Source organism: Echeneis naucrates, chromosome 15 (genome assembly GCF_900963305.1).
Source record: "Echeneis naucrates chromosome 15, fEcheNa1.1, whole genome shotgun sequence".
In the NCBI taxonomy this organism is placed as follows: Eukaryota; Metazoa; Chordata; class Actinopteri; order Carangiformes; family Echeneidae; genus Echeneis; species Echeneis naucrates.
The window spans coordinates 7148803-7170780 of record NC_042525.1 but is presented as its reverse complement, the minus strand read 5'-3'; the positions used below and the strand labels follow the sequence as shown (position 1 = coordinate 7170780).

General features: G+C 39.0%; 1 protein-coding gene across 1 annotated transcript in view; it reads right to left on the bottom strand.

Moving 5' to 3' along the window:
• The window catches only part of eys (eyes shut homolog), a 133916-nt gene that overhangs the window by 6707 nt on the left and 105231 nt on the right, over positions 1 to 21978 (bottom strand). The window contains exons 40-43 of the mRNA XM_029521794.1: positions 20314 to 20422; positions 15765 to 15988; positions 6304 to 6476; positions 518 to 700 (exon numbers count right to left, since the gene is read on the bottom strand). Coding sequence (XP_029377654.1) covers positions 518 to 700; positions 6304 to 6476; positions 15765 to 15988; positions 20314 to 20422 — 689 coding nt within the window. The remainder of the gene's footprint in view (positions 1 to 517; positions 701 to 6303; positions 6477 to 15764; positions 15989 to 20313; positions 20423 to 21978) is intronic.

Genomic DNA, 21978 nt, shown 5'->3' with positions numbered 1-21978 from the left:
CCTGCTACCAAAGCTGACCCCCGGAGGAGGAAGAGGAAGATGCTAATTTAACATGAGGGTAGCTGACAGCATCACAGTGCATCTACGCCTCAAAGTCTGTTTATGGCAATTAACAGGAGTTATTTTGATATGCTAGGCTCACATGTATATTAGATCCCATCAAAACCAACGTGCGTCTTTCTGAAAGTCAATAACAATAAACAGTTTAGCTGGAAATCAACTATCTGCTGGACTGCCAGAGGAGTCATTACTAATGTCTCAAAATGTGCCAAGAAAGAAAATCCTTTGTGAATAGGGTTGATTAGAGGATCTCAGAAGAGAGTGGAAATCTATTAGGTAGCATATTAACACAGCGGGTGAAAACTCTCAAAACAGCAATTTCTTTTCCCTTAAAACCCTTAATGAAATTTGACATCGAAAATCCAACTAAGGAGACATCTCAGCGTTGTTTCCCTCTTTTCATTTGAGCGTAAGGATGATTTTAAATTGCTGTGTGGTGTGTCAGGATTGAGCTCACCTTGTCCTTTATGCCCAGCGAACAGGATCAGGTTGTCTTTCACAGCGGATGAATTGCTGGCGAGTGTGAAGCTCAAGCTGAACTCATAGAAGAGAGTGAAGCTCGGGAGAGGGGAATAAGCCACAAAGGAGGTGTAACCAAACTCATCACTTCCACTGAATCTGGCACGAGTTATGTTGATGGCTGCAAAATAAACACATTTTCAACACACAAGTTAAAAAGTGACCCGAGTTAATTGGAGCTGAATTATCATCACCTTCACAGGTTACCAAAAGATGGCACTATTGCTACACAATACAATCCGGCTGGTTAGTGAAATATTTTCTTTTCTGAATGCTATTAGATGATGACCTGTTTTCAAATACTATCACCTCTTCAAGCCTTCTCTATTTTCATTAGTAGCTGTTTGTTGGCGGGGGGGATGGGGGGGGGGGGCTTTGCTTTACACCCAGTATTCACCAGGGTAGCACAATAATCCATGGAAATCAATTACAATCTAAAGTTTAGTTATTCTGAATGCGTAGTTGATTCAATAATGCTCTCTCATGTATTCCACCTCAGCGTACCCGTCTACTTGATTTTACGCAGGGGACTGAATCTAAATTTCCACTGTCTCATTCACAATTACATGCCTCTCTGTGTATGTGTGTGCTTTCTTTTCTTTTCTTTTCTTTTTTTTTAAGGATTTAAACCTAATACTGCTCTTCTTCACTGCAAACACCTTGCATATTCCTCTGCAGCCCCAGGCGATGGCTAAGAGGGGTTCAGAGCTCCCCTCAGCTCTGTTTGGATGCTAAATTATTAATAATGCTGGAAATGCTTCTGTTATCACTTCTAGACTGGTGGAGCTGCATTTGCCTGTTGTTTCACTGAATGGCCACAGTATTGAAGCTATACTTTATTTATTTATTTTTTTTAAGTTGTGGTGCAGCTGAAATAATCATTTACAAAGTGATGTTTTTGTTCTGATGTGACAATTGTTTGCTTTTCCTTTGCCTCAGAAAAACCAGATATGTATATAGGACATTACTTAAATATTTGGGTGTGCCATTTACTCCAATGATCTAAGCTGATAGGAATTTTACATGACCAGGAATTAAAATTTCTATATATTACAAAAATGATGTGAATTTCTGTTAGTCAGTAACTCAAGCTAACTGTAACCATTTCATTATACACATACTTTGATCTTGTAATTACATAAGAATTAGCAGAATGAAAATTCATTTATTAATTAAGCTATTTGAAACTTGCCATTACATATTAGTAGAACATAACATCACAAGCTGTGCTATCTAATTATATCCATTAAATACTTAGTTATTTTACCAACTAGAAAAAAGAGATGTATTGTTCACATAAAAAAAAAAAAAAAATAGGTCACAGTTGTCACAATAGCTTTTAGGGATAGGGACAAAATTGGGTTAAATCAAAATCCTCAAAGTGTCTAATTTTAGCCTTAGCCAATTTATTTATTTTTTTAGTCAATTAACTTCAGGGGCCCTTTAACAGACTGGCAACCTGTCCAGGGTCTATGTTGGCTGGGATTGGCTCCTGCAACCCCTCCCCACCCCCGCCAAAGCTCAGACAGATAAGCGGCACAAAATGAGTGAGGGAGAGTGAGAGAGTTAACTTCAGGCGTGAAAAAGGTACACTTGAATTCGACCAAGGCCCCTTATAACTCCCAAGACATATGACCTGATAGGATTATAATTTTGATTTAGTGAGTAAATCTCCAGATTTTTATTACTCTCTTCAGGCATGAGCAGTATTTCCAGAGCCATAAAAACAATATCAACAGAAATATTCTTTTAGGTCTACGTCTATTACTCAGTAGTTTCTGTTGGCTAACTCGTCATTGTGAAGTATTTAGTACTCAGTGCTGGTGGAGGTGGTTGCTATTAAAACTTATCATTAGCAAAGAAGCTCACCAACTGTCTCCTTGAGATGCATCCACTGAGGTGAAATAATGCCACATAGTATTTCCGCTTTGCTGGGAATTTGTGTAATATGGTGAAATTGAATAGGAGCGACAGAGGTAAACAGAGTGACATGTGGCACCAGATTGTGAAATGCCTTCTGACAAAAATCTGCATGGGCACGAAGGGACGAGAGCAGCTGCAGAAGGCCTCTCCTGAGTCAGAGGTGCTGCAGACAGTATACCATTAGATTCTTTTCAGTCTCAGAACAATGCAAAGCTAACAGAAATTTCTCAAAATCAATACTTAACTGATGTGCTGATGCAGAATGTTTGATGTTTGTGTTTAAGCAACGTTAAATCCTTGGAGCTTTGACTTTATTTCTGTGGAAATATAATGAACCAAAGCAGCTTTGAACTGTATACCTATATTTTCTTTGTGTTCTGTGATCTAACATTAATTTGAAATTGAAACGCTTGTCACATCTGCAAGTGGTAGTGCTGCACATTTCCACATTTCACAGTGTATTGTTTTCAGCTGTCTAATCACTCTTAACATGAATCTTTAACAGGAGGTATGGGCAACTTGTGTACAAAGGTAGACCATTAATAATTCTGACTGAAGTTATCTTAAATATCCATTAATGTTTCACAAGCTCAATTCTTCAGGCATCAATTCCATTTCCTGTTCTTACTCTCCTCCATTTGCTGTGGGTTGCTTGTTTGGCAAAGTAAAGAAAGAACTGATAATTTCGCATTTACATCAGTATATCAACTACTTTTCTGAATGCAAGATAAAAGACAGCGATAGTACTTTACTAAGGATTACACAACAGAAGGTTTCCACAGGTACAACAACAACAACAACAAAAAAAAAAAAGGAGTTATCACTTTTGACTGATCTCATCTGATGATATCAGGGTTAAAAAAGTCAGCCATATACATAGTGTGGCGCAGAAAGATTAGATTGCTGTGTTTGGTACGAGGGTGCTTGCTGAGAGTTTTACACGGACTGTGGAACGGCTGAGCAACTTCTATGCCAAGTGCCCTGCTGCTCCTGCAGTCAGTCCAGCCAAGCAGAATCTTTGCATTCTGAGGACCGCCGTCAGTAAAGACTCTGTTTTACGCCATTTCTATTAGAAAAATGTGCTAATTGGAAAATTTTAATCACCTCTTGTAATTTATAGGTCATTTGAAATACTTACGGTGCACATTTAATGCTGCGATCATTTGGTACCAGAATAATCAAAAGTATCAGCCTCTGGCGAAAATTCACACAACGACCCACCCTTGGAAAGTCGGCCAAAGTTTTGGTCTACAACTTGCTGGCTTGCTAAGTCATAAACACAAAAGCAGAAGTTGGCTTGATGATGAAAAACATTTGGTCTACGGTCTTTTTTGTAGGATGGTAGTGTGTCAGGTTGCAACTCTTAGGTTATTGTCCACAGAGTGGCCCAGATTAGCAGGAGGTGATATGTAGAACCCTGAAGAAGGCTAATAAAAATAACAGAAAACACTAAATCATCTTTAAAGCATCCAAACTGTCTGGAAAAATAAGACCATGGATACACAGAAGGAAATTAGACAGCTGAAAGAACAAGGGAATTTAGCGAGTTTTGCCTGTTAGATTGGTAACATTTTGACGTTAGAGCCTATCAGTAGTTGGTGAAAAACCGAGTGAGAAAATGAAAACAGAGCACATTTGAACAGTCAAGAGGAGTCATCCTATTTCCCTCAACAAAAATGTAATAAGATTTTTCCGTTGTCCTTTAGATTATTGCAGAAAACAGGATAAAAAACATGATACTTGTAACTCAAATGAAAACAAATTGTATTATTTTATGAAGCCTTCAATGTCATCACTGCCAAACGTTCACCTTCAGTCTGATATAGCAGTTTCCTCTTCTATAAAGTTCCTTCCTCTTAAAAAAAAATTACTAATGGTTTGGAAAAGCTTCAACAGAAGTATCAACAAAAGGAGGCTGTAAAAGCAGAGTTTTGTGTGTGTGTGTGTGTGTGTGTGTGTTTGATGCACCAGACAACCTCTCCAGTCTCACTGAGTCATTCGTTAGCGACCGGCCTTTTGTAAGAGACTACTAAGATTCTGTATGTCATGAATCACTGGGGTTTTTAGTGACATATTTTTTGTCACCTTTTGTGAAACCTGTGTTAACAACACACATCACTGTTTGCCAGGTTGTCCAACCAAAAAGCCATTCAAAACACTGACTGACCTGAAGCCTTGAAATGCTACAATATTAACCTCATTCGTATCTTGGGACTCTTATCGATATTAAACTGAATTTTAATGAAAAAGATGAAAAAGTGTGTACGAAGGCTCAGCAATACTTGTTCTGTCTGCAGAAATTGTCCTTTTTTTTTCACGTGGATAGGTCCCTCGTGACTCTTTTTCACAAATCTTGCATCGAATCAGTTCCTACCTTCTCGCTTATGTGCTGGTGTGGAAACCTCGGCATCAAAACTAAGAATTCACTTTGCAAACTTGTGAAGTTGAGCAGTAAGACACTGGGACTGCAGCAGAGCGCAGTGTCTGACATTACCACCAGGCAGGTAGGGAGCAAGGCCAAAAGCATCCTGTCAGATGCCGCCCACAACCTTCTGGCTCGAGGTATAGCTGCCCCCTGCGAAGAGCAACAGGTACGAACACTCCTTCATTCCTACTGTCACTTCTATTTTCAATGCAGACGAGTGGAGTTAGTTAGCTTTTAATCCAGATGCTTTCTTTTTGTTGATACAGATTGTAATTGTGGTTGTTTTCATCATCAGTATGGTATACTTTGCACTTTATAATCCTTGCACTGTAAAGTCATAGCACTTTACTCTGTATTTTACCATTTTATCATCATTATTTATTTCTCTGGTCGCTGCGTCTCCTTGCAAGGCCGACTGTTATTATTGTTGACTCCTCATCAATGTTCTCAGGGTCCTTTAAATGGATTGGGTGTGTGTTGTTATTGTTTTTAGGAACATTTGCTGCAGAACCAACTGCCCTGCTGGGGACATGAATACAGTTGAAAGTTGAGTCCCGCCTCGTATATTTTATTAATCACTTCGACAAATGCTGCTTCTTAAATGACTTGGGTGGATATATTTTATATGTGCCATATTGAGTTTCTATATATATATATATATATATATATATATATATATATATATATATATATATTAAAAAGAAAAAAAAATAACAGTATGTGATGGACAGATCGTGGCGATGATCCTGTTTGGGTTTGGCAGAGTGATAACTAGCTAAAAAATGGTTCCAGATGCAAACAACAGCTCAGATCATTTATCACTGGCCCTCCAGTTTATATCTTTTGAGCGGATCTATTTTTCTAGAGCTGTGGAGTTGCGTGATACAAATAAGAAATAGGAAGCTGTAGTATGTTAAGCAGCAACCTATAAAGAAGGGAAAACTAAGTACAGACAGCCTGCAGGCAGATGCAGTTTATTAACATCTCTGGTAATGTGAGAAAACATCAACACCCTGCGAATGTTCAGTGCTAGCCTTAACTTTTTAGAGCAAAGTGTATCAATCAAAGTTTCTTTATGACACGCTGCTGAAATTATGGCTACTTGGAATAAAGAGCTTATGAACCGAAAAAGAATCTTTTGGAATATTCACTGAGGCAGCTGTGAGTTTTGCTTTGATTATCAGACTCTTGCTGCAGGAAGACATTTCTGCCTTTTCAGCAGAATTTCATTTCATTAATCCCTTTACTTAACAACAGGCTCTCATTCAGCCAACTGCTCAAGGCTCTCATTCGCCAACTGTTTGCAGATCAGCCTCTTAAGCTGCTAAATCGACGTTGCGTTGATGTGAATGGAGCTGCCTGTTTGCAACACTCACGTTCGTCACACAGTAGACCTTGTCTTCCGTAGGGGCAGAGACACACGGCCTCCAGTGGCGACTTTGGGATGCATGTGGCTCCATGACCGCAGGGGTTGCGCTCGCAGGCATTGAACTGGCACAGCTGGCCTGTGTAGAGCGGGGGGCACTCACAGAACCAGTCCTCGCCATCGCTAAATGTGTGGACAAAAAGGAAAGACATCATTAGCGCCTGAGGTGAAAATGGACCATGACATTGTAGCAACATGTCTAGGTGCATTACAGGTTCACACAGCAGCCCAGCTGAACACACAGGGAGAGCAATGAGGGTGAAATAACAGGAACCTGCTTGTGATACAAAATCGTTCCGTGAATGCACCAACGAAAATGGCAGAAAAATCAAGAATTCATCCATCTTGGAAACTGCTGCAGAGGCGAAAAGGACTTTGTATGTCTTTTGGTGAAGGTAAACAACGACGATGAAAAATAAAAGCAGATAACAGGTGATTAGTGACATGCCGGGAAACTTTAACCTAAAGACTTCAATTGATGCTGTTGCCAAGAACAAGGTGGCGATCTAGCATGCAAAGTCACATCCAGACAAAGATTTTATAAACTGCTCTACGATGTGCGCGACTTTGAAAGGCATGATATCAGATAGGATACGCATCGGTGGGGTTCCAGATCTATGAATTAATAATGTGTTTTTTTGGCAGCAGCACTGCAGGATGTATCCTCCCTGCTCCTTGAAAAACCGGCTTCTTCAAATAAAATATTTACATTCTGTCACCAAAGTTGAACGTTGTTAGATACGACTTTATTGAGATACAAAAGGATGCTGTACAATGCAGTAACATTTCCAGTGTAGAATTATTTCCAGGCTGTTAATGTCATTTTGCAGACACGCCGTCGCTGCCAATCGTGAGCGTTATTTTCAGAATAACAGTCGCAGATGGAAATTGTCACGCAACGAACAGAGCAGGCGTTTCTATACAGTGTGACAACTTGCAAGAGGAAGAATCAAATATTTAACGGAGCACCTCCTGGTTGTGTCCCCATGTTTCAGAGCTTCGAGTGCTGCTAATTTGTCCCTCGCATCGTCAGTTAGTGTTTGCATTTAAATGTCAGCGACACACAAACAAGCAGACCGTTTTGCTCTTCCTCGAGATTCTCCGGTTTCCGCCCACTATCGGAAGGAAAAAAAAAAAAAAAAATTTAATTCGTGTTAGGTGATTTAGGTGACACAGCAAATTGCTTTTATGTGTGAATGTAAGTGTGAATATGTCTGACGGTGTGTTTCAGCTGCAACAGATTGACTAGTTTTCCACATTCCTGCACAGGAATCTTAAAGAAGCTATAGAAGATGTATAGAAGGATGCACAAAATAAATAATGTAAGCTGTAACTAATTAAACAGTGTAGATGCTGTAAAATTATATGATATTTATAATCACTGAAGCCAATTAGATCCTGCATCTGTGTGCGCATGCCTATAAAAATGTGGTTTAGTTAGTTAGCACATATTTATCTGTAGATGTCTTTTTACATGAGAAGTTGTTGTTGAAGTACAGCACAGCTAATGGGAGCGACAAAGACGAACAAACACACAAACCCACACACAAAAATTCCTCACGCAAAAGAATGCAAGAAGACTGACCTTGAAACCATTCATCACCTTAACTACTAAACTAAAGATCTCCCCAGATGTGCTGCGAGCAGCTTATAATTAACACTATCAGATGGTACCAAGTATTTTTTTGATCCGAAAAGGCATAAAAAAAGACATTTATAATGAAATTCTTGTCGTGGCGTATAAACGTTTAGTGCAGTTTTAGGCTTTAATTCACAGTAATTGACAGCAATTGTTTTTATATAGAACTGCGGTTTCATATGTCTCCACACCAGCCTCCACTTACGGCTGTCTACTGGAGGAGATAGAGCTGTTAACCACTATGTCAATGAATGCTTCTGCAATTATATCAGCCAGGACTTAAAGTAGTGCTGTTCTAAACTACATGTAACTAACCAGTAAAAATAAATTTTCAGACGATTTGAGCACAACAAAGAGAGAGTGGATATTTCTCGCTCCACAAAGGTAAAGCGCAGATAGAACAGGTGGAGGGAGCGGAGTTGAAAACTCTCGAGTTTTAATTGGCATAATCAGAAACTTGATGTGTGGGGTGACAAAAGGTTATTTTAATTTGCCCGAGGCAATCACTTTGATTACTAAATTCTAGTAATGTTTGCAGACTAGTTTGAATATGTTAATCACAAATGCATCAAGTTGCCACTTGCCATATCTCACGCCATTCAAAGACTGCAGGGGCCACAGCGCACGCACGCTGCATAAATTATTGAGGAAGACTACCTTTTTAATCTAATGAGAACCAGATAAAATAATGAATAATTGACAGGCTAGCTTATGATATCCCTGTCTGCCATGACAATAAGCTGTGTGGCCACATGCATTTCTCAAATTTCATCCCTTGTAAGCTATTTACAGAACATGATTTTTCGAGTGCTTGTTGGTATGCAAATATACTTCAGCAGTGAGGCACTGATGAGGCTTTGCTGCCATAGCAGTCTTCAGTTCTCTGGATGAAAGAATTCAGTCCACTTCATCCTTTGTTAAAATAAAAAGGACCACTGGGTTTAGCTGATATTATTTATAGAGGAGAACGGCTTTGGTGCTGAAACACCATTTGCTTTCCAGTACTGTAAATGGCCAACTGGACTCTGGTATACTGCAGACACCATGATTCTTGGTTGGTGCGAGGCAAAAATCATTTCAAAGATGACTTGCTCTTCAATCAAGGAATTTGCTATGAGAATTTTAATATTAATAAGGGGATGAAGTGGAATTTAGACATATCATTCAGATGAAGTCCCTCAAGTTCCCTCAAGTCCCTCGGTTTGGGAAAATTTCCCTGACCTCTTCTAAGCACCCTTGCAAACATTTCTTTGGTGGTTAAATAAAATGAGATCTACTAGTCTCCATCACAGAGTCTTTGGAAACTCCTGGTTGTAGAAAAACACACTTTAGGGGGGCACAGGGCAACTGTTCTCTAGGAAACAGACGATTTTCCTACAATCCAAGCACGAACACATTGTACTCTGATGGTTAAAATGCTTTGGTATTTCTGAAAAATAAAGGTGTGAATCACTAGTTTAACTCATACAGGTTTTGACAGATGATTAAATTGATCTGTTAATATCTTTGGATGGGTGAGATTTATTGAATAATTTCTTTACTACAGGCAAAAAACTCTCTACCTCTACTCAGTCTGCACACTGTGATGAAACAGCATCACTTGTTGTCTCCCTCACCGACACACAGGCTGAATAATGGCATGCTATTTACAGCCTAAGGTCTATCTGCTCGCATGAAACAGAAACGGCATTTGCAAAGCTATATGTTTTTGCTGGAGCTGGAGCTGAAACCGGAGCTGTGTTTAAAGAGAGAGTGGAAAGAACATCAGCAAAAATCAAAGCGTTCACTGGCATGATGAAGGAGTGACAGAGGACAATAAATAAAATTGAGATGGAATAAAAACAGCCATAGGGAGCTACACTGTGAGGACACGGAGACTGGATGACCTGAATGAATGCAATGAATAAAATAACGTGATGTTTCTGCCCAGACTGCATGACACCTCACTGCAGAGAACAGATTCCTCAAACTGGAGCTCTTAAATCTTTATTTATTTATCTTTTCCACAAAAACCACCTACACATACTCACTCTCATATTATATCATATGTAATCATTTTTGGCCACCTCATTGGCTGAAATAAATATTTTATGTCTATAGATAACCGTACTTGATGCCCTCTGATTACATATATTACATGCAGTAATTGAGTAGTGCACGTTTCCATAACAAATACAAAGTGACAGTTTGGTTTATCCAGAGAACACAAAATGATTATTGTGCGTTGAGTGATACAATTTGAGACATTACGAAAGACTCCGACTTGTTTTCACGAAATTCAGTGGTTCAGTTTCCAATAAGCAGCTGTGTTATTCTAGAGGTCTTATTCAGTCAGTCAACTCTAATGAAGATGGTAACCAAAACAACAACATCTGATACTGTGAAGATACACAAGATACAGAGATCTACTCCAGCACACACTCCTCTTTGAAAGCTTATGAATCCAGACCAAATTTACATGAAGGCCGAGGGGAACTGATTATTCATATATATATATATACACACACACACACACATACATACCTATATATGCACATATGTACACAAAACCACATTTAAGTATTTCCTGAATTGTTTATTCTAAGTTTGTTCAAATGCTCACTAGAGCAACAAATAAGTGTTGATCTGCTGCTGAAAATAGTCCACCAAAATTCAGCATTTGGTACCGCTTTATAGTCTGCAAAGCAAAAAACAAAACATTGCAATGTCCTGGCCTTTAGTTCAGTAGGAAACAATGGGTCAGGGAAAATATTCAGAATAATTCACACAGTGTGTGTGTTAAATGCCAAACTGATCCTTGAAGAATGGGGTTAAATACAAAATGTGTCCATTAGAAAAATCAATTACGATCTCATTACCTTTAAGTATGTCAAGGTTACTAATTTTTATTTAATTTGCCTCAGGTTTGCGATGTGACATCCTCTTATCGTAAAATTCTGGCTCTAGTTTCGAAGTCGCAATAATAAGTTTTTCTTTTTTGATAGCTGGTGTGTGCCAAAGCTTTATTTATCCACTAAAATGTCAGTTCCATCTTTTTTTCTGAAGGTGACCGGGGTTTCTCCTACTTATTGACAGGTTATCTTCATCACAGGTTGTGCTGGGAAAACAAAATGGCCGCTGCTCTTTTTAAACCTCATGTTGTGTTCTCGATTTATTTTCGTCCCTCTGAAAAATGTAGTTCCTTCAAATGCGACTATCATCTGAACGCAGCATAAATGCCGATCGTTCATTTATTCAATTTGCGGTGTTTTACTTCACCTTTGTATGGCTGGAAAATAACAAAATGTTTAATGTAACGTTATTGATCTGTCAAATATACAGTTCTGAACAAAACTGATGTTTGTGTTTCCATCCATTGTCATGGCAACCCCATGTGTGATAACAGCTCCTTATTTTGTTGTTCTTTTTGTTTAAAAGAGCCCCCCCGTTGATGCTTATTTTAATTTCATGGTTATAAAATGTGACAAAGTTCAGTAGATCAAGCTGGAATGCTTCCACAGTTTGTAAGGTTCATTTTAATTATGCATATTTGATATATCTGTATAAAGTCACAGTCAACAGCAGAAAGTCTTTACTACAGGACCTGTCTTTCTGCTCACCAATCAGAGAGAGCAGAAACCACACAGGACCACACAGGAACGACTGTTGGTCACCAGTCTTCAGTAGAGGCCCCTGTGTGGCCCCGTAAAGATGCAAATAATGAACAGCAATTCAGCAATTCATCAATTGTTAAACAAATGTTATAACATCTCTGTGTGGCTAGAAATAACCATACCGGTAAAAACAAAACAAAACAACAACAAAACAACCCTGATAGAGTTGTTATGACTGCACTTGTCCTCCAAAATACAATGAACAAGTATTTGGGGAACATTCTCCAGGGATTACAATCGCACGCAGGATGATATCCATGTATGTCTCTCATTGCGAATTTAAAATAATTGTATCTTGGACCTTGAGTTATTTTATTAGTACTTTGAAATACGAATAGCTGGATCTCTCATCGAGATAAAATTGGTTTCACTCTCTATTTAAAGAACAAAATTGCAGGCAGTTCAACGGAGCATTCAGAGAATTTTGAGCGCTGCTGAAGCTGGACCAAACATGACACAGTCAATACTTGAGCCAATTAGCAGGTTGTAAACCTGTCTGTATCAGTTCTACTCCGTCTGTGTGTGTGTCTGAGTACAAGTCAGTCCTGAGCTCAGTTAACGACGACGACCTATTTATGTGTGCACGGAGGCCAAAATATGTCACATTCTGACGCAAAATGTTCTTTATTTAGCGTATGAAAGGTGTTGCTTGATGACAAACCCACACAGTCTATTACTAAACTATGCGGTTCAGCATCCTTTAGCTATAAAGGTTTTGGTTCATTATTGGCAAGCTTTTTTCTCCGCAGGCAAAAATAAAAATTCTGAAGACAAGAAACGATTGTTATATTCGGATCAGCAATGGTATATTTCCTGTTTTCTGTGCCACGCACCCTGGACATCTCACCAGACTAACAACCACCCATGCGCATATTTATAGCGATGGACAACTTAAGACTCACCAATTAACCTAATGTCCATGTCTTGGGACTGTGGGAGGCAGTCAGAGTACCCAGAAGGAACCCACAGACTCCGCTTGAACCGCTTTGCTGTGAGGCAACAGTGACTAACCACTGCACCACTGCCACCTAATTTATATTAAACACATCCAATTTCCTTTTCGTTTCCCTTAAAATATAATTTAGTTCATGCAACAAAAAAGGCCGTATGCTCAACAGAATTTTGTCTCAAATCGTAGTGGCTGGATGGTTCCACCTGCGGAGGGTCACCACACATCCAGACGCACCAGGTTGCCAGAAGCAAATTTGCATTCAGGGAATCCAGGTGCTAAGTGCCTTCATACTGCAAAACCCCCCGCACCTCCCAACACCCCCATCCCACAGCTGGTCACAAGTCATGCATCTGCTCGTGGACTTCATGGGAGGGAGAATGCAGTAGTATGTATTTATGTAATTACCTAATCATGATGGCATGATTTTCCTCAGATACCATGTGCTTTTCTTTTTTCTGCTCGTTCCTGTTCATTACGGGGCAGCTGCGAAGTACTCATATCATGAAGTGTATGAAGTGTGTACCTCTTGGAAACAATTTGCACTTCACCATTTCTATTTGCTGCGTTTACATTCACTTTAGTTATATGGTGGGTACAACCTGCGGCCGAGGTTTATAAATATCACATATCAGCCATCACCGAGTGGGCACTAAAGAATAAAGAAGTCATGGACCTTTGGGTGCTGATTGCCTGGCTTTTCACACTGATGTCACTTTAAATACCTCACATGTATGTATCACCCAGCCACCACCACCTAATATCCTCTCAGGTTTAACGGTGATATTCCTACACTTCTAAGTGAACAGAAAACAGCATGAAAGGGGGACGTCAACACAATCACCCCTACTAAACCCACAATCAGAGCTTGTTCCTTTTATTATATTGTGGCAGCGCAATTCAGGGCAAATACCAGAATGAAGAGCGCTCTGTGAACTCCTGATGACCCCATCGTGCTGTGTGGTTTAAAAGGATACTGCATTAACGTGTGTTCATCACACAGTTAATTGCAAGTCTCACTCTTTCACACATGACAAGCGATAATGTGACCACAAAGCCACTGTTTCTTAATTGGTATTCTAGGGGCCATTCATGTTCCAATATGGGGACGACCTTTTTCCTTTCCCTGCCTTGGAAATTCAACTGTTAATTGACAGTGTCATAACAAGACGAAGCTGGACTATCATATGTACTTAAAGCTTGAAAAAGAAAGCCAACATGGCTGCTAAGTGTAATGTGATGGCAGTCTGATGAGCTGGACTAGATGAAGATGAGGGAAGAATGAACCTTCACATATTTGGCACAGTACAAATGACAAATATTAGCTCAGGGATTATCTTTACTGGGCGATCAAATTACGGTAGATTTAGAGAAAATAGAATGATTAATAATTCATTTAGGGTAAATGACATAGCGCTCATAAGGTGAGTGTGAGCCCAAGAGAGTGAAGCTGCGGGCAGATTATAACTGAGGGGAACCATAATGTGGGATGATCATCATTTGAGGGTTTGTCAATGAGCACCTTTAAGATACAAGTAGCATGTAATTCACTGTCAATATAAAACCATTAGCTTTAAAATGGAGGACTTATGTGGCCGTTCACTCCAGTTCCTCCTCTGATAAATGAATAACTTTTATGAGATGGAGAAAACATTTTAACAAAGGAGGACATGAAAAGAAGAAAAGCAGAGGATGGTGGACAACTGACAACTGCTTTCTTGACTGTTCTTGACCTTCCTTTCATTTCGAACTCCTGCTCTTGCACATTCATTATTTGTCACGCATTTAACTGATGCGGTCTTACAAACTCTTGGCAACCTCAACACTTTCAAAACAATGTGTCAACTTGCAAACACTACAGCTTTTCTAACAGTCTGTTCAATGTTAAAACAGCTTTGGCATGCAGCTGTTACTGACTTGTATGTTCTGATCTTCACCAAAAAACATATGAATTTTCCATAATGCAAGTCATTTTGTGCTTAAAAGACAAAAAAAAAAAAAAAAAAAGATTCCAAAATTCTAGAAATGCCTTGTTCCCCACCCTTTGTGCGATTGATAATGCATTATTATTTATTTTTCTACTGATACTGCACCCAGTTTCATTATCTTACAGTCCACAGTGAGCCTACAGAGAGCCTACATTCAAATGAGCCCAGTGCAGATCAGATAAACTTGACAACTGAACGGCTCTGCAGTAAGATGGTGGAATGGTTGTTGCTGGGAAGAGGAGCTCTTGCCAAAACTGTAATTTCACTGGCTGGCTGACTGGGTAAGAGTCTGTTCCAAACATCCTGATGCAGAGCCACATATCCATTCATGTTTTCCCAGATTGAGAAAACAATTCAACTGGAATTTATATTTCTACTGTCTGGCTCTCTGACAAAACAGCCCTGCCTTATAATGAGTCACGGGGACATGTGGGAAGAGCAGGACTAACATGAGGATGATATGGCTCTCGCATCAACGCTACAGTTTTGTCATGACCTCTGTTATTCATAGCAGAGATTTATATTCACTGTGTACTATATATACACAGTAAACCTCTCTCTCTCTCTCACCCTCTGTCTCTTCCTCCCTCCCTCCCTCCCTGTCGAGGCAGATGGCTGCACACCCTGAGCCTGATCCTGCCCGAGGTTTCTGCCTCTTAAAGGAAGTTGTTCTTCACCACTGCGGCCAATCATGCTCATGGAGGGATTTGATGGGTCTCTTTAATAACTCCATAAAGAGTTTGTTCTAGACCTACTCCATATGCAAAGTGCATTGATGTTACGATTTGGTGCTATGCAAATAGATTTGATTTGATTTGATTTGATACATCAGGCTATGCTACGATGGACTGGTGACCTGTCCAGGGTGCACCCCGCCCTCTCCCAATGTGAGCTGGGATTGGCTCTGGTAGCCCCCCGCCACCCGGAAAGGGAGAAGCAGTAGAAGATAAATGAATGGCTGAATATCAGCCTATATTGTTTAAATATGCTTCTCTCCTGTTTTACCCACATCCATAAAATTAGTTCTCCTTAGCTGCAATTTAATTCCAGATTTTTCATGTGCTGTGTATTACTACTAGGGGATGAAAATTTGGCACTGTAAAGAGATTTTATATTTTTCATGGCTTTCAAGTTCAAAGGGATTTGAGAAACGTTGCATCAGTGGGAACGGTGACTTAGTACCTGACACAAGTTCCTCCATTACGACATGGGAGATGTTGGCAGACAGGCGGGTCACAGTTCTTGATGTTTCTCCCTCGCACTGCTTCACCCACCAAGTAAATCTCCCTCGAGTTGACCTGAAGTTCCCTGATACAGCCGATGAATCTCCTCGCTCCCTTTGCACTCTCATCATGCATCTCCCAGTGGGCTGAAACATCCCCAAGAAATATGGGTCCGAAGGCTCCCTGTAAGGGAAAGAAAGAAAAAAATAGTAGAAAGCAGGTGATCAGTGCGCATTTATTATTTAGTAAATGACACTATATATGTCCTCCTTCAAATATGAACATTGCAGGTTCTCAATGTCAGCGTGCGTGTGTGTGTGAATATATTAGCACTATTACATTAAAAAGCCCTTAATGTACATTATGATGAACAAGAAAGATTAACATTATCAGCTGCTGTGACTCTCCAGCTAAATGTGGTTTAAGCAGAACCGAGACATGAAAGTGGAGTCATCATCAACGGTTATCTTTCCTTTTCTCTGAACTGAATTCCTACGATAATAAACATGCTGATACAATGACAAAAAAAAAAAAGAAAAGAAAAGAAAGAAAAAATGCTCCAAGCCTTCTTTGATGTGAAAGGTAATTGAGTAGAATTAATGTACATAAATTCTGTGAACTTGCAGCTTATCCCACCATAATGGTCAATTTAACAAGTCAGGCGTAATTGTGCCTGCTACCAAAGTCGAGCTGTAGATAGAAGCATAAGAACCATTTCATGTTTCCACTTAATTACATATATATTCCATTCACAGCAGTGACCCCAGGTTGTTCAAATGAATATTGAATATCACTGTCTATTTGGAGGACTTATATAATATTTTCATACACACGCCATGCAAGATTAATTAATTTATGAAAGACAAATCCCAGCTCCATTGTGGATTCTTTCAAATTATATAATACGATGACAATGAACTTCAAAACAAACCTCCCTTGAGTCAGGGATTTTTTTTTTATTTTTTATTTTTTTGACAAAATCAACAACTTACGTTTATTTTCATGGCCCTGTCATTGTGATGTTGAAAACTTCTGTATTATGATTTCTTTTTCTCAAAGTTTTTCATGCAAAACACCATAAAACCCTCACTTTTTCTTTAGGCAGCTAGCAAAGTGGACACTGACACTGCTGACTATCCCTGATTCAGCTTTTGGACATGGATGCTTTTATTTTACCATGTCTGGTCACAGCAGATATGAGTGCTGGTTGTTATACCGACAGTTGTCACACTTCATACCTTTCACAATAAAAGCCTGACATGCCATGTATTAAATGGGAGAGTCAGGCAGATTGTTGTTATGGGAGGGTGAATGTCAGAAACTATAGATCTTACTTATGTGGGGAAAGGATCGGTTCTTATTTGAAGCTACCTGCTTACTTTACCTGCATTTTCATTTAGTTTCAAAGGTATGCTGATGATGTCCAACTCTGCGTGCGGCCACACACATAAGCGTAAGTCTTGAAATTGTCAATTTCAGATCAGCAGTTATGAGATCTAGTTTATGCGAATGTGACGTGGCTCCACACCGAGGCTGGAGGAGAGGTGTTGGACAGCTGCAGTGGAGGTGTTCAGCGGCGGGAGAGTGAGGTGTTGAACCAAATAATTATATGAGATGCCGGCTCAATGCAAGCTTTAAATGAAATGACTGGTGTGTATTTGAACGCCTATAAAAAAATAAATAAATAAAAAGACACGGATGATCGGATTCATGGGACTATTTATGTGATGTCGACGGAAAGTGAAGAGCCCTAAAAGTTTCTTTGAAAAAGCTGCGGGTTCAAATAAAATAAGCAGCTGTGACTGGATACTTTCACAATGAGCTGAGCTGTATTTTGTGTGGTATAAGCAGCTATGAGGCGCTGAAGCTGCATGATGATTGACTGATATGGAATGACTTTATGATGCCTTCAAGTGTGTTTACCATGCTTCTGAGAACAGACCATTTAAAAGACTCACTGATGTAATATTCATGACTTTGTAAGTGGACTCATATCACTGACTTCTCCAGTGCCAAATGCTAATTTCTGAGCTCGATCTGAGGGCAGCATTGGTTTCCATTAACATACTGTATGTTCACATATGCTGTGGCTATATTACCTATAATATTCAATTAATACATTTCAGATAAAATAATCAGATTTAAAGTCTGTTTAACTAAAATTCCCCTCTCTCTAATTAGCCAAGCAACGATACTGTCTGGCATTTCTCTTACTATTTGTCATGTACCAAACTATGTTGGTAATGGTTCTGTGTCATGCTGCACTGATCATCAGCTAAAATTACCCGATGAGCCTCAGTCTACAGTCTAGATTAGATCCTGACAGCAGCTAACTTCCTGACCTCTCAGCGATCTGTGGTCAGGCCATGTTGAATTTAACTCGTCTCAAATTGCTCTGTAGGTTCACAATGTCAAGTCACATCCATTTATTTAGATGGCCTCTATTCAAAGCTTTTCCTCATAGGGGGTTTACAAGCTGTACCTCATATGATACCCTCTATTCTCAATAACCCCACACACCAGGGATAGCCTGCTGTTTCACAGCTAGGAGAATGGGGTAGTAGTTTCTTTTATTGCTCTTCTCGATCATGCGAGTTTTCTGCTTTACTTACTTCATATAATTCAAATGAAATCAGCTCTAAGCCCAACTTTTGCATGCCAGCTCTCATTTAGTTCAACTTGACTGACATTAAGCACAATTCATAATCAAAACCCATTCATTCCCAGCCACTTCAAATCTCTGAAATAAATGCTGGTGAAGGTTAACTAGCAAGCGTGTACAGTGTGCACGATTTTCATGAATGTGTCAAAAAAAAAACAAAACAACAACAACAACAACAACAACAAAAAACAAAACATCTTGGCAACTCAAACTAGGAGACCATAAATCACGCTGAAGGAGGGAGGAAGGCATGTTGAGCCTGTGGGAAGGTTGAGCCTCTCTCTGTGTCTTTGGAAGAGGAAAACAAAATTATTAATTTAATAGCAAATATAGGTGTTGTTAATCAAATTAATGAGCCAAAGTGAAAAGACCGGCCTGTGGTTAACAAGTGAGAACGAGTTTAATGCTACTTACATGCTTGCAAAGTGTCATTTTGGCTAATAATGTAACAGGTGCACGTGTTTTTATCGAGAGCTCCTGTTTCTCATTTATAAAAAAGCTGCTTTTAAAAGAAGTACAGCTAGCTTAATAGGAAGTTAGTTTACTCATGATGTTGCTGCCATTAGTTTATTTGATTAAAAGCAAGAATACATACTGTAAATTGAAAATTCATTCAATCCATTATTTATTACAGTTGCCTCCATATTCACAGGCAACAGCCCCAAGGCTTTAGCTCGTATAAACTAATCCACAAACACTCTTTACAGTGGTCTTGGATATTATTTACCGCTGTGGAGTTAGATATAATCACTTTTAACAGAGGAAATCTTAAATTATCCATGAGATATTTTCAGTTTCCTGAATTTACCAAAATTTGCGGCTAAACAACCACAACATTTTGTGGTTGGTTTAAGACAGACAATGTCTAGGTTTGTGTCAGAAGTTGTCTAAGTGTATACCAGGATGTTTGATGCTGGAAATTTGATTATTTGTGCAAAAAAAAAAAAAACCCAAAACATACACAGCAGGTGCAGATACGTTTGCTGTACTTCGGAAATGTCAGCCTGTCATTCGATTGATTGAAGCCACTCTGTTGACACAGTTGGGGGTGCCACCTCAGAGGCCCCTAGCAAACTATATCAGAGTCATCCAGCAAAAATTCTAAAGCCTCCTCAACTTTTTTCAGAACAGAACGCAGCATCATCTGGAAAGTGGAAAGTTTTGGTGGCCAAACAAATGTGTATACAAATATATATGTATACATATATATATATATATATATATATATATATATATATATATGTATACATATATATATATATATATATATATATGTATACATGTATGTACATATATATATGTATATATTCATTTTCATTTCCTCTGAAAGGTGAAAGCTGCTCACCTCTTGATTATCATGATGGAAGAAAAAGAAAATGTAAGCGTTACAAAAAGCTTTCCTGCTCATGCAATCAACCACTGTCTAGTGACGAAAATTGGACGAACCTTCAACCTTGTAAAGCTTTGACTAAATCTTTTCACATGTGGCATTCATGCAAAGAGCAGAGTAGGACAAGTTGTTGAGGTGGGTTGGATGAAAACATGCTCTCTATACAGAAATAACAGCTAACGCATTTGTTTTGACTGCTTTACCCAACCTCAACGGCAAAGTTCACTCAGTTCAATTCCCTTCAATTTATTAGTATAACCCCAAATCACATCATAATATATCATCTCAAGGTAGAGTATGAGGTCAAATTACATTACTGCTTTATTAACATTTTAATGTGTTTAGGGTGAATTGTATTCTAAAAGGAAAGAGATACTGTAGACATATTTATGGATTAGAAATGTTAATTCAAGATAATGATAAAGGGTTGATTGGACTGCAAACAGGTCAGGTTACCTCTGACGCTGGAGGTGAGACGTACTCCTGAAGACGTTGAGCTGTGCCATTATCGGCAGCTATTTCAATCATACATGACCCTCCGTGCTTGCCAACAGGCAGATTGTATCTGTTGAGCGAGAAGAGAAAAGGACCAGCGTTAGTTAGAAAGGGGTGCTCTCCACAATATCTGCTATCTGAAACACAATAAATCCAGCAAAGCATGAAAAATACTCTGACGTTGAGACAGACAGAGCAGTTACAGTAATGGACCTGCTAATGTGGCCACTGAGACTATACTATAAACCGGCTATCTGTGGCAATGTATACATTATACACTGTTTTATGAGAAACTTTATGCACTGGTAGATGTGGCTGGAAGCAATGGTGCGTTTGAATCCAAAGCTACACCTCAGGCCCAAGAGAGACAACAGAAATAGGGAATGGTTTCCAAAGTTGGATTTAAATAACACCAGAAATAGATTCCTGCTCAGTGCTGCTCAGCAGACATGTAATCCATACAATAATGCCTGTAAATTCACTAAAATAAAGCAAAAAATCACAAACTAGAGGTAGCCAGTCAGAATCTTTTTGAACTGCATTATTTGCATTACCATTTAATACTTTGCAAATATGTTAATTATAATAATGCTTATAATAATAATAACAATAATAAGGATTACGTGGACAAATCATGCTACAAAAACATGATCGGGGTATAAGTGCTAATTATGTCATTCAGGATGAATTTATGATAAAAAGGAGGGCACACACTAGATATACATTATCAACCTAATGAGAAGGAAGACAATTTTATCATTTGACCCTTTGTGTCTCTCAGGGGAAATATGCAATTGTAGTAGTCATTAATGTTGCAGCCATAATGTTAAGTAGATGGTCTACTTGTGTCATCTTCCAGCTTTGGCAAAGTCAAGTGATTCCCTCCCTCCAATTCATCACTGGCTTTATACCGGCGAAATATACAACGGAAGCCTTTCTTTTTTCGCAGAATTGTACATTATGTAAAAGGTTGAACATTTTGCACCCTACAACACAAACACAATTCTGTTTGGGATAATCTACATAATATCCTTTTGTTCCATAGGCTTATTCATAGTTTGTCTGTAAACAAAATAATTTTGCTTGTCTGAAAACTCAGATTCTCAGAAATCTCATTCATCTGTTCTTTGCCTTCATGCCTGTGTTGTTGATGAAAAAACCTCCAGTGTGTGTTTTAATGGCCAGATGGAAACAATCAGGCCAATTGCCCTCCTGCTAATTTGAAACAGCCTTCCAGGACGTCTCCCCGAGGCAATCACATGCACACAACTTCAGGTAAGACTAATTACAGGTATGGAAATCCAGAGAGCTGTTTTGTACACACACACACACACACACACTGATAAATTAAAGCACATTTAAGGCTGCAAATGAGAACGCAGTCTAATGTCCAGAGAAGACATCCATCTCTATCCTCGCCATGCCTGCTGTGTTTCAGAGGTCATTCTCCTAACATTAGCATAGCAGTGCGTGATCAGTGAGGGATTTCGGTAAATTAGATCATTCCAATGTTTATTTTTTCGAGTCACAAGAACATAAGATCCTAATGAAATGAGCGGAATTGATTAAATATTTCAATTTATATCTTTATGAAGCAAAAACATGTCATTGGTGAAATACAAACAA